The sequence below is a fragment of the Lactuca saligna genome, chromosome 7 (genome assembly GCF_052625555.1).
Source record: "Lactuca saligna cultivar CGN05327 chromosome 7, ASM5262555v1, whole genome shotgun sequence".
NCBI lineage: Eukaryota > Viridiplantae > Streptophyta > Magnoliopsida > Asterales > Asteraceae > Lactuca > Lactuca saligna.
The window spans coordinates 182,651,642-182,665,966 of NC_136423.1; the positions used below are offsets into that span (position 1 = coordinate 182,651,642).

The following is a 14,325-nucleotide window of genomic DNA, read 5'->3' on the forward strand; positions in this document are numbered from 1 at the left end:
ATCTGCTCTCTTTCTTTTTTCCCATTCCTCTTTTTTTCCCCTTCAATTCCTTCATGACTACACTGCCCTCTCTCTCATTGGCAAAACTTTGATACAAATTAAAGGCAGGTACTCATCAACGCTCTTATTTCATCTAAAACTCTATTCATGCAAATATTGGCAATTGATTATTTATGATGAACGTCATAAATAATGTTATGATGAACATCATAAATAATTATAAGAATTATTTATGATGAACATCAATGCATATATTTGTGAAGATTTGTCATAAATAATCAAAATTATTGGATTCTATGATCACTGTAAATAATTAAATATGTTGTAGTGCATACCCTTTGATAAATTCAAATTTTAATATATATATATATATATATATATATATATATATATATATATATATATATATATATATAAAAGAAAAACCTATGGTTTTTATATGTATTTTCATGACCTATGGTTCTTATATATATATATAAAAGAAAACCTATGGTTTTCTTCTTAACTGACAGTGTTCAATATTAACTAATATTACATTTTTGGTCCTTAAAAGTTATCCTTGTTTACAATTCCTTTTTTTTTTTTTTTTTTTTTTTTTTTTTCAATACAAATTTGGTTGAATTTTTTTATATATCATTTTATCTGTCTTTTTTTATTACAAACTTTTTACCAATTTTTTATACAACCTAATTGTTTTATATTTAATTTTTTTTTACAGTTTTCTATAATATAATATTATATTTATAGATTTGATTATACTTTTCTAAAAACATCATATCTTCTGTATCCATCTAAACATTGTTTACAAATTTAAAAAAAAAAAATTATAACTTATTTTTTTTGTTATGTATAATTATTTTTTCAAATTGGACAACTTCTTTTTACAATTTTAGTTTTTAAGCTTTTATATTTTTTTAGTTTAATACTAATCTTTAATACTAATATGTTTTTATTTAATTCGACTAACTTTAAGAGATTATTAATGTAGATGATGTATTTTCTTCGGTTCTATTTTTTGGACTATCGTGCTAAACATCCATATAGAGAAGTTATGAATGAACAAAACCTTTTTGAAAATTTTTTCTATAAGTCTTCAAAAAACATTTTCACAAAAAAATATTGTAGTTTTATAAACAAAAACTTTAAAAAATATTTTTGTAATTTTATAAACAAAACCCACCCAACTTATGAACAAATAAATTCATAAGCTAGCTTCTACTATTTAGCTTTGGCTAAAAAGTATATAAACTCAAAATAATAATATAAGGATCAGATGGTTATAAGATTTGAGGTGCCTAATTGTCGTAAAGCCTTAAGCAGACACCCCATCTCGCAAACTTAAATGCGAGTAATGACCACTCATCACCTCCCATTAAAACTTGTTTTGAAGGATCATGCCTTTAATCTTCCGTTTAATCTCGTTTTATAACTACTCCCGAACAAGCCAAAAAACAACAAATCCCGGCCACCGTGGACGGCGGCAGCGCAGCAAGTAATTGCTATGCAGAAATCGCACATTTGGCGACACAGAGAGCACCTTCCGACGCAAAACCTAACCGCCTTTGCTCTCCGACCACCCACGTCGGATCTTTCCGGTGTCGTTACCATAGAAGCAGTTCCCTCGGCAACCGTGGCGCTTCATTTAATCATCTCTCGAACGTCGACGACCAAAACTAGTCTCCTCAGCAACGCTCATGGAAAGCTACATTCCTTTTTTTAATCTATATTACTTTGTAAAGTGTAATTGGGTGATTATTCTCATTAGTTGATTTGAGTATCGTAAAGTAAACAACTCCAATTTTGGATTACCAATTTATTGTGCAGAAATCAGAATGCAAGTATACAAAGCGAAAGGTACTAGAAGGTAGAAAGTACAAACAACATTGGAATGGAATCGGTTATTCCTATTTTTGTCTCTTGTATATTTTTGCCAAGAAAGATTTCAACACGGCTTGTACGGGTTTGCTTGGGTGAGTTTCGATTGATTTCACCAACTTTTCGTAAGTCTTATTCTCGTAATCTTCAAACACGCCCTAAAATATATAACATAAAAAAAGAAGAAGCCAAAGGGGTAAGAATTGTATATATATTAAAGAATGAAATAGTGAATGGAGAAAAAAATAAAACCTGAAGGTTGAGAGAATCGTATAGTTCCTTTACTTTTGCCACGCTGCCCGGATCCTTCCTCCCGTAGTTCTCCTGAATAAATAAATAATAAAGAAAATGCAATTTTTTGTTAAATCTGAGGAACCAACTGTCTGTTGAATAGTAAAAACAAAAATTTATTGTTTGATTAAAAAAGGTTTGTAAAGAACGGTACTATATATTGAAAATCAATATAGGTTAGAAAAAAATATTCTCTTGTTTTTTTTTTTTCTTTGTTACAGATGGTTTAATGAGTTGAGTAAAAAATGGGATTAAGGGTTGAAGATGGTATATATAGTATAGAGAAAAAGAGATGTGGTGGTTGATGCTTACGTTAAGAAGTTTCTTCTGCTCCTCGTTAGAAAGTTCCAATGCTTTCACAACCAACCATGAACACTTGAAGTCTTCGATGTCTGTTCCAATCTGTACCAATCGACAGCATCATCACTTGTGCTTCTTTAATATAAATAAATAAAATGATATTTTTGGTGGACTAACCTTTCCAATCACCTCAGGAGCACCAAAACAGTCAAGATAATCATCCTACAAGATTTTCATTCAACAATAAAATTAACAATCACAAATTATATTCATTTCAACCGGCAAAAAGTAAAAATAATACAGTATCTATTTGTGTATAACTCTTAAAATGACCTAAAAAAAAATCACCTGCACTTGAAAATAGGTACCCATTTCAACGAGGACATCTTTCACTTGTACATGATCATCGAGATTCTCTCCAAACATAAGGAGCGCACAGGCAACCTTCAACCAAACAAGAAATCAAATTATGTTTTTTAAAAAAAAAAAAAAATAGAAATATAAACAAAGTAAAATAAGCACGGATGTCTACTCACCGGAATATAAAATGAGTAATAGGCTGTTTTGTACTGAACAATCCGGCGGTGACTGCAACAGAAGACGAAATTTTGACTTACATGGATCATGCAAGTGGAGTTTATGAAGAGCTAGAGACTTATAAGATTGCCACTTACATGGATAAAGAATATTTCGACAGATCTTTCTCTCCAACAAGTGTAGTAATCAAATCAATCATCTGCCCAGATGCTGTTTGGAATTCCACCTGTTCAAATTCCAAAACAGGGGATTAAGAAAACCTTATATGAACTAAAAATCAAATCAAGTTGTTAATAATTAAAATGACTATGTAACATAAACAAACCTCATTGAACAGATCGAGTAGATCCACATAATAAGTCTTTGATCTGAAATGTTTCTTTAAGATTCTGGAAATATGGTTGCGAAGAACAACTCCATCATTTACAGCAATCATACCAACTTTGGGTAATCTAAACCAACAGGGTTGACCTCTGCGTGTATGGGATTCATCCATAATGTCATCAAGTACAAGAAAATATGCTTGAAGCTGCAATCACAAGATACAACCAATGCTATCATGTAACACGACTAACTTGATTCTTTTTTACTTAATGCATCAAGCACTTAATTTGGACAAGTATACACGACTCTTTCTTTTTGACTTAGCCTGGAAAGGACAATTTAATGGGTAAAGCCAAATTAAAAACTTGACTTAATGTATTAAGACATGACTCCTTTTTACCTATCTTGATCACTGCTTTTTTCCTACCAACTACTCTCACGTTACAATTAATGAAAATTGTGGAAAAAATAGAATGTAAAGTTCTCAACGTTTTCACTTTATCCAATCAGACATAGTTACCCATTCAATCACGTTTAACCAAACATACATCATTACCCATTCGATCACTTTATAACTTAGTTGGGAAAAAAACATACAGCCCCTTAATAGTTATTTGGAAAAGAAAATTCATATGCATAGGCACAAATTAATAGTTTTTGGTATTTATATGTAATTACCCATTCAATGCACCAACCAAGGGCACATGCAAGAAAAACTTCATCTTCTGTTAGTTCTTCTCCTTTTAGAAGCTTGTAGCTGTCCACAACAGAAAGGCCTCTATTTAACTTTCCTGCATAAACCGTATTATATTTTGTTGTAAGATAGACAATCAATTTGCAAAAGGTTAAATTTATTGAATAAAAATTATGGAAAAACTGATTTTACAGCTGTTTTTACCTCCAGGTACATTGTAGTCAAGCATCTGCAGAAAGTAAGAAAAACAATTGTTAAAGTTGTAAGATATGGCTATTAGTTTCTTGCTACGAAGATCACATAATAGAATTCAAACATTAAACAGCTACAGAAACGACAAACACAAGAGCTTACATAGTAACATGTCCCTCCAAATAAATAGGACACATGAAGGTATATACATTACGATAGTTTCAAAGAAAGAAAACTAATGTTTAGGCCCCATAGTTGATCAGCTATTAGGTTTTGTAAAAGAAAACAGAGATACATGAATTCTATCTAATTTCTGTATTTGAATAATCAAATTTTCATCAAAAACTCAGAAGTTTATATATATTAATATATTTGAGCCGAATAGATAGATATAGATTTAGAAGTTAGAACGTGAAACGTTTAAACTATGCACTCAGTGTAATCATCTCCTAATTATTGTAGCAAAAGAATTTCAATAGTGATTAGCAGAAAATTAAATCCTAATCTCGCGCAAATCTTCTCGAAATTTATAAAATATTTTAAAAACAGATATCCAAGTCAGCGACAAGCGTCCACAGTCAACGCATTAATGCATACAAAAATAATACATGCATAAATAAATCGAACAATTGGACATTCAGAGATGAGGTGGCGAAGAACTGTAAATATATGAAATTAACAATTAATCGTACCCGTTCGACCCACTGACGAGAATCGTCGTCGAACTCAAATGAAGGATCATGAATTAGCTCCGATTTCAGAACCTCATAAACTTGCAGGAATTTCGACTTCAGATCGCTGCTCATTGTTGTAGAGAGAGAGAGAGAGAGAGAGAGAGAGAGAGAGAGAGAGAGAGAGAGAGAGAGAGAGAGACGATGATGCAGGAGGCAATGGATTGGTGGGTTGAGACTTGAGATCGGGTTGGGAGGGAGTATTTGTAGCCAGATAATGCTGCTGTACTTTGCTGAATAACACTAACACACCTAAATACACACCACCTGTAGGTGTATTTGTCCAATCAGCAACTAATTTTAACCCTTTCCTCTCATAATAATACAATATTTTCGTATATCTAAAAACTTACATTTATTTCTTTTCCTGTTTAGTGTTTGTACTTTGTTTTGCCTTAGCATCTTGCTAAGTGCTTTGCGTTCATTAATATATATTCTATTTGCTTTTTCAAAAAAAAAAAAAAAAACTTTATTATATTTGTAATCATTACTTATTACTAAGGTTTTAAACAACGTACGACGTGATTTGGCGGCAATGTCAAGCTTTAAGTTTTTTCAAATCTTGCCGAACCACGATGTTTGTAATAGGGATGAGCATATGGACCGGGGAACCGGCCGGAACCGGTACCGGAACCGGAACCCGATGGAACCGGTCGGGCCGGGACCGGGACATTATTTTTGTGGATTTTTGGAACCGGAAACCGGTAGGAACCGGAACCGATATAACCGGAACCGGCAAAAACCGGTAGAACCGGCAAAAACCGGAACCGTATGATGCTATTTTTCAAGGATCGGTTCTAACATTTGAAGACACGACAAGAACCGGTAGGAACCGGGAACCGGTGGAACCGGAACCGGTAGAACCGTCGGGCCGGTTCGGTTCTTAATTTTGGCCGAAGCCGGTTCCCGGTTCCGGTCCGGTTCGGGCCGGTTCCGACCGGTTCGGTTCTTTTGCTCATCCCTAGTTTGTAAGGCGTGACTTAAAGCGATAATTTTGTATATATATATATATATATATATATATATATATATATATATATATATATATATATATATATATATATATATATATAACTATTATTCTATTTTAATTATGATGACGTTTTGGTAAAACTTGACGGCAGATACAAGTCTTGGAGCCATGACGTGCCACGACGAAGCCATGACGAGCTTTTTAGAACCTTGCTTATTACTTATTATTATTTAACTTATTTACATGGATGATTCTAAATATCTTTAGAGGGCATGTATGACAAAAGTAATTGTTAGAAGGTAGAAGGGCAACTGATAGTTGGAAACTGTAATTTTTTTTGTTATGAGTTGTTGGTAAAAAATAGTCGAAAACTTTTGAAATATATAAAATTATATAAAAAGACAATTATATATATATATATATATATATATATATATATATATATATATATATATATATATATATATAAAATGCAAAATAAAAAGAAAATCCATCTTTTTAAATATTATTTTCATTATTTAATTTATCCAAAAAAATAAAAAATAATAAAAAATAAAAAATTAAAAAATCTCAATTTTTTGAAATATGAGTGAAATATTATAATAGAATATTACACTGTAAATAATCAAATTGAAATTTTGAAATGTTAGAATATTCTAGTATTCTATTAAAATTGGTAGATATCTTAAAATATTTTAATATTGTATTTGAACTTTAGATTTCTTAGAATATTCTAATATTCTGTTAGAATTGTTTTGAATATTTATAGTTTAATATTCTAGTAGAATGTTATAACATTCTAAAAATTCGATTTGAATATTTACAGTATAATATTCTATTAGAATTTTTTTGAAAAATTTCATTTATTTTGTTTTTTAAAAATATTTTTTTGATCTTCAAAATGAATGGCTAGGATTGCATCACACTCTCACAAAATATGATAGTCTCACATGAACAAACCCTATATATAATAGTACAATAGTATTAGTCCTACATCGTCACTACAATAATATTAGTTCCTACATCGTTAATATAATAGTACTAGTTCTTACATAGTTAGTACAATAGTATTATTAAAATCGCAATATCCTATCATGATTTTCATCTTTTATCGTAGTATTACATATTATTATTTTAACCTTTCATTACCTTTCACTACCCAATGTATTATATTCATAAAAATACATATACAATATAAATCAAGTAAATTTATCTTTATAAAATTTTACCTAACCTATAACATCTTTGCACATAAGCACATATATCATTCAATTATCTGAATACTGATGGGTTTAAAGCAAAACATACAATCTTATGTGTGCATGCAACCCTAATAAGATCTATGTCTTCTCTAATTGAACATACAATATTACAACAATTGATAAACCCTAGATCTATGATAAATAATCGAAAATCACATAATAATGTTTATGATACATACCTTTGATTGTTATGTAGTAATAACAATTTAAAACCTTGAAGATGTTGAAGTGTGAGAGCAAGTATCATAAGTGTAATACCTCTAATGAATCACAAACACACTTAGCAAGAAGATGAGATATGAGAAGGGAGGATGAAGTTTTAATTTTCGGTTATTACTCTTTAGGGTTTCATGTGGCCAAAAATACCAAAAGGTTAGGCTCATTATATAGTGAGGTGACTTAGAGCCAAAGTTAGGGTTAGAATTAGGAAACCCTAATTGCTTTGCTTAAGGACCAAGCATACCCTAAACCTTCCATCTAATAGTCATCGGACGAAAATTATATGGCCTTCCTAGAAGATTTTTTCCAAGCCTCTTTGGGGAGGTTATAGAGCTTCTTTCCTCAATTATCAATAAATTGCCAAACAGCCCCTGCACTTTTAATTAGTTCAATTAGTCCCCAAATTAATTCCAATTAATTTCTGATTAACTATTAACTAAATAATATGATTTCCAATTAAAATATTATTTCCATAATACTTAATAAATCATTCATTTCAATTTATTAATCAAATAATAAATTCTTCCTCTTTCCCAATAGGTCATCTTGTCTAGTTGCTCATATGAAGGCAACCCAAAAGGGTTGTGCTACTATCAATTCAAGTATATACTAATTATATTAATGGGTTCAGACACCTAATCCAACAGTCTCCCATTTGGATAAGTCTTATAACTATAGTTTCCAGAATAACTTCAAATTTTGATTAGCAAATTATAGCTCTCAAAGCTGCTGATGAACTCTGGCCTAGTCAGATATGAGTCCTAAGATAAATGATCATATAATCCTCCGTTCTGCAATATATCATGTGGAAAAACGACATGGAACTGAGTGAATCTCATTTTCCAATACTTTGTTTCCCGATTTCCGATTTGTAATGGCAAATAACTACTAATCAGACACATCAATTTAGTCCTGGCCGGGCCCGAAACTATAACTCAACACCAAATCATCGAGGGGCCCAAGATATTGATTTTCCCGTTAGGGCAAAAGGAACAGATAAACTTTGTCTTATATGCTTGTACTATTTACTTTTCAAATCACGCACAACAATACATTTTTTAACAACAATACATTTTTTAACATCAAGTTACTGATGCGTTTACGTATTATCAATGCACAACCAACTCGTAAACAACAACTCATATATCTACTTTCAATATTATAAGATATTATTGTTAGGTTTTGAGCATTCTAACACTTCCTAAGTGTACATGCAACCCTAATAACCTTGAACCTATGTTTTCTCTATATACATGCAAATTTCTTTTACAAGGTTATTTCCTAACTAGCATGGCATGGGGAATATATGAAACATAAAACTAGTAGAAAAACATACCTTGTTGTTGCTTGGATTCCTTTGAGACTTTGTGAGCCTAGCACCCCAAATGTTGTGCCTCAAATGCTTCACACAACACCACAAAACTTGGAATAACTTGAGAGAATATTTCTTACACTCAAAAATCAATTATGCCCTCTCTAGTAACACTAGTGCCGATTTTGCATGCTATAGGGTTTCTTTTATAGTGTGTCATAATTAGGAGTTACAAATGTAAACCCTAATTGTCATGACTCTTTATTTCTCATGACCTATGGGTTTGTAACTCCCATGGACTATCCATGGAGCTCCATATGGTTATAACCAAACCCATAAACCACGGATCATTAATCCACCATAAAAGAATTGATGATTGTCATAATCAACCCTATATATTTAATTAGTCTCACTTTGATCACCAAATTAATACTAGATTAATACTTGATCAAATACTAATTAAATAATATTATTATTAATATATTAGAACTTATAATATATTAATAATCATAAGTGCCTTATTCTCTCATTTAGTCTATCCAAGTATTGCAATGCCATGCAACCCAAATGGACCATGCTAGGTCGGGTCAAGTTCATACCAAATAAAGTTATGGACTTAGACACTATATCCAACAGTCTCCCACTTGGATAAGTCTAATAACTATATTTGCAAATATGACTTCAAAATCCGACTAGCAATCGTAGCTCTTTCAAAGTCTCTCGGAACTGAGATGATGATGATACGCCATTTAAGATAAGTGATCATATAATCCTCTGTTCTCATGATATCAGCCGGGCAAACACATGGAACATGGTCTTACTTATTGTCCAACATTTGTTTCTCGATCTCAAATTTGTTTCGACATAGAACTAAATTGAACACATCAATTAGGTTCTGACCGGGCCCGGTACATAGGTCAAAACCAAATCATCGAGGGGCCCGGATATCGCTTCTATTTCTAGAAGGAACAGATAAACTTCGACTGATATGCTTGTACTAACTACTTGTTGAATTACTCACAAAGGCACGTTTTATAACATCGAGTTACCAATGCGTTTTCGTACAATCAATGAATAACCAACTCATAGTCAACAACTCATATCTCTAGGTTTGAAGATTTATATGATATTACCGTCTCACGATCACTCGAGATAAATTCCATGAAGTGATGCAAGTGAGCGTGGGTTGAATCCAATACTCAGCCCTTATGAGTACTCATGAATGTTGTAGCAACCATTACATTGTCTAAAGCACTTTAGACAAATCATACAAGCCAAATTCATGAAAGTCTTGATTCATATCTACTTCCAACATATGACTGACTGTGGATGGTTTGAATAACTTAGTCATTCAGGAAGAACGACCTAGTTATTCTGGAAGTCAAAACATGCAAAGTGAAACACAAGAATAATACTAATCTTATATGGCCCCAACACTTTGAGTGTAAATAAAACACCTTTTATTTAAGCACCATATTGATCACTCATTATTTATGTTTCGATTAATCAACTTTATGCTTGAATTAAAACATTAGTTGTCCCATGCTCCAAGCATGTACACTATGTTTTTCCGAAGAACAATTATGCCATACTCTAAGTATGCATACTATGTTTACATATGGTCCTCTCTTTGTGAAATAGATCAATAGACCATATTCCAATGATGCTCATTTCACAATTCCAATCCTTTTTGTAAATGCTAGAATACCACACTCTTGCCATTTACTGTAATATGTTAGATTCTAAACTTATATGCAATGATCCCCTTGTAACGGCTATGCACAGAAGCCACAGAGACTTGGCAACAGACATTACAAAGTATTCCAATAGGAAACAATTTCATGGAAATGAAGTCTCAAATTCAAAGTACATTCCTTTGAACATCCTTCTTAGCATTAAGTGCTTTAATCTTACACAGATTCAAAGAATAACTTCCACCTATGGAAAAAATTCCATATTACCATTTTGACTATCACTTCTGAACAAGAGTTGCCTCTTTACAAAATATGTCAATATGGTCCTTACTCTATACTTCTAATTGTCCATGAGCAACCAATCTTTGGTAAACCTCAGATTGTCCTCGACAATTTTGCTTAATCACTTTAGTCATTTCCAGTTCTATTCCTTTTTCCATCTTAATGCCCTAGGCATTTGGAAAATTTAGAATGGATGAATATTATAGCACATACAATCAAACCTATACCCAAAGCATATGGGACATGATTTATGCTATAAAATTTTTATTTGCCATGTTCTCAAAATTCGAACTATGAAGAGGGATGCCGTAATCATAATCGAATTTTGAGATCGCAACATATATAGAATTTCCTTATGTTGAACCATTCCAGCATAACATTCATATATATTCTTGACTAAAGTAGATTAAAATATCAATCTAAGCTTGTAGAATTGGAGTGAAGTATAAAATCCTCTCCCTTAATTATAGCAAAACAACTTTCAAAGCAACTTGAAACTTTTGTTTTCTATAAATAACATTGCTAACTTGCAATACTTAACATAATCATCATGCTCCCACTAGCATAATGATTACCAACATAACACTTTATGCTTCCACTAGCTTTGACATGTACTCAGAAATCAACTAGACTTCTAGAAATCAATACTTTATTGACTTTCTTACCAAAGTTCATATTTCTGATACTAGATTGCTTTGATAAGACTTTATCAAAAATATACACCTTTCCTTAGATAGCTCACATGTTTGTCTAGACCTTTTGCAATTCTCACTAGTTAGTGTGCCGGTTAACCACACACGCTCCACTAACTATATGAGAATGCAAATATAACAACCGCTATCTACTTAAAATCTTCTTAGTGGAAGCGTTTCCTTACCATCATTTTCATGAATCGAAGAGAAACCTTATGACACTTAGATTTTATGGTGTATGTGTTCTTTTCCATGTGAATTTTGTCAAAACCATAATCACAGGACTAGGTTAGTGACACTTCCAAATTCATATGGACTGAACTTGTGCAATCTTAATTTCTTGCCACCCGGCAGCACAAGGGCCTACCATTGCTTCCCGGTTGTTATGCAAACAGTCAAGAACTCTCAGAACTCCAATGCAAAGCCAAACTTAACTGGGATGAGCACAAAATATGTCAACACGATAGGTTACAAACCTCAAGTCGTGGGCTAGTGATTAACAAAACTCTTGATTAGTTCTTGAAACTATTTCAGAATCTTTCAGACTCCCACTGTCCTCTTGACATATAAGACTTATCTTTGTCAAGAACCATTCCTTGACAATACAAATATTCAAGAGCTAGTGCGGATTCTTATCAAGTTAAACACTTCCCATAATTGGACTTAGTTGGTCTTTGTTTTATCCAAAACATCACAACTAACCAACCTCAAATGTACAAGAGTATGACTAATCTTACTCTACATTTGATAAGTGTTATAAAATTTCTAAATATTATGTCACTCAATGGCTCAATCTTGGAGTATGACTCTAAGATTTGATGTATGATTTATCTTTTGATTTAACCATTTCAACAACTCATGATTCCTCTCCTTAGCCAACCAAATGAACTAAGGTGTCCTTAGAGGATCAATTGTAATCTGGTTTCATAATCACTAAGATAATCATAAAACAAAATACACAAGTACTCTCCCATCTCTTCAGATTGGAGAAACTTTTATCTTTCTGCATTATTTGATTCTTCTTATTCATTCTGCCATACATTGAAACTTTTCTAATGTTTCAGAATTACACTTAAACTCGTAAGCATAACCATATTTACTAAACTTTAGTAAATCATAATGAATAATCTTATCAACCTTTGTGGTGGACCTGACCAGCACACAACCAAGTGTACCCAATCTCTTAGTTATTTGCTTGACTCACATGCGAATGTGAACATAGAATTAGTCTTAATTTACCAAAGATGAAAATTCTCATTCATCACACAAAACAACTTGCATGATTCCATGTTTCTATCCAACTGAAACTTGGGTGATGAGAATCTTTCCTTATTTGGTAAATTATGATACTACCACTAATGAAAGAATCAAATCCATTTACCCATATTGCTTATCAATGGAAACATATAAGCAACAACCCTTTTCACAAATGCCATTGTAAGGATACTTAAAATAAATAAAATCAAAACCATTTTCTTTTATTTTAAAACTTTGCGGAAAACTTATCCTTACAATCCATACGAAAAACTTGTTGTTATCCTTTCCTAAGCAATATATCTAACTCTTAAGTAACAACTCAAAATTCTGATCACGGAACCATGCAATCGAAATCCATCTTCACGATCAGAATCAGCATATACTTCCTTTAAGTTTCTTCACTCTTCTTTGATTCTTAAACATCAATATGTGACCCAATCACAACATGAAATAAGAATCTCAGAATAGAAACTTAATAGAGTTAGACAATGGACTTTACCTGAAGTAGCATCAAACATTTGACTTTACTATCCTTATGGATTTTTAGGTAAATTTGGCAGCTTCGCAACCAATACCCTTCCTTTAGAAACACATGGACTCTTTGGAAATGGTACACGGGACTATCACAGACTTAGCCTTTCTCTTTACCATTTGGTTAACCGAGTTGACTATGGCCAATCCCTTTCAATTGGGAAGAGAAAGTTTTTCTGGACTTCCAATGTTACCATTGTAAATGTCCATGGAAGTTTGGGAAGTTGATCTTCCAATCAAATTTTGCTTTACCAATGCTCCAAATCATTGCTGATTCAGCATCATCAAGCAAATAGGTAAGATCATTACGGGTCATGTCGTGATCTGTCATTAGGGAGTGACCAAGTCAACAACCAGCTACCTTGAGACTTCGACACCCGACTCTCCCGGCTTGTCAATATGTGACTTAATCTCCAAGACCTAAGCACATATAGACTTTGTTTGCCAATAGTGATTGAGTAACTTAGAACTTATCATGTCTTGAAACTTGTGGGATAGGGAGATTTATTGGAATAGGTGAAGGAAGTGAAGTATGATTTTCAGTCCCACTAATGCACAACAAAGGGATTGATCTTTCACCTTGATTGTCATTCGGGATATCATTTTCATTAGGAAGCTTGTTCCTAAAGATTTGGGAAGACCATAGCTGTCTAAACTAGACATCTATAATGGTAGAAATTCAAGTTAGTTGATTTAAAGTCCTTAATATAACACCCAATATGAAATATTAAGGCTAGGACCCAATAACCTATTTATAACTGGAAGAGGGATGCTGTAATCCAAATTATAAAATAGTTAAAGGTAGGTAAATGACGATTTACCAATTTCCACCATGAAAAACGAAATATAATTAAGTTTTAATTGGATTTGAAACTCCTAGATCTTTTGAGATACATTGAACTTTCAATGGCATGTTTGAATCTCGATTGTGCCCTCTCAAGTTTGTGACTGGGATGCCGAGGATCACAAACAAGGTGTGAATAACCATACAAATTGACTTGGTACCCTCAACTATATTACCTAATCGATGTGCCGGTTAACCACACACGCTCCACCGATCTATAATAAAGTCAAGTTACCCTTTGCCACTCTTACTAGTCCATGTTAGTGTGCCGGTTAACCACACACGCTCCACTAACGACTTGGTAAGGTACAAAGT

The 14,325-nt window shown here is 32.5% G+C and overlaps 1 protein-coding gene and 1 non-coding gene across 2 annotated transcripts; both read right to left on the bottom strand.

The window, feature by feature from the left end:
• Positions 1–1,265: 1,265 nt before the first annotated feature.
• On the bottom strand, positions 1,266–1,371 carry LOC145007833 (small nucleolar RNA Z279/snoR105/snoR108). Its single transcript, XR_013663195.1, has one exon. It is a non-coding gene; the product is annotated as a small nucleolar RNA Z279/snoR105/snoR108 (small nucleolar RNA).
• A 414-nt stretch (positions 1,372–1,785) lies between these two features.
• Positions 1,786–5,111, bottom strand: LOC145004792 (farnesyl diphosphate synthase 2). The gene is made up of 11 exons (XM_078963789.1): positions 4,906–5,111; positions 4,226–4,250; positions 4,006–4,118; positions 3,329–3,532; positions 3,141–3,229; positions 3,003–3,054; positions 2,815–2,910; positions 2,644–2,688; positions 2,479–2,568; positions 2,128–2,199; positions 1,786–2,033 (listed from the first exon to the last, which is right to left on the bottom strand). Exons 1-11 carry the CDS (start codon positions 5,017–5,019, stop codon positions 1,905–1,907), a joined length of 1,029 nt encoding a protein of 342 aa, XP_078819915.1. The 5' UTR covers positions 5,020–5,111; the 3' UTR covers positions 1,786–1,904.
• Positions 5,112–14,325: the final 9,214 nt, after the last annotated feature.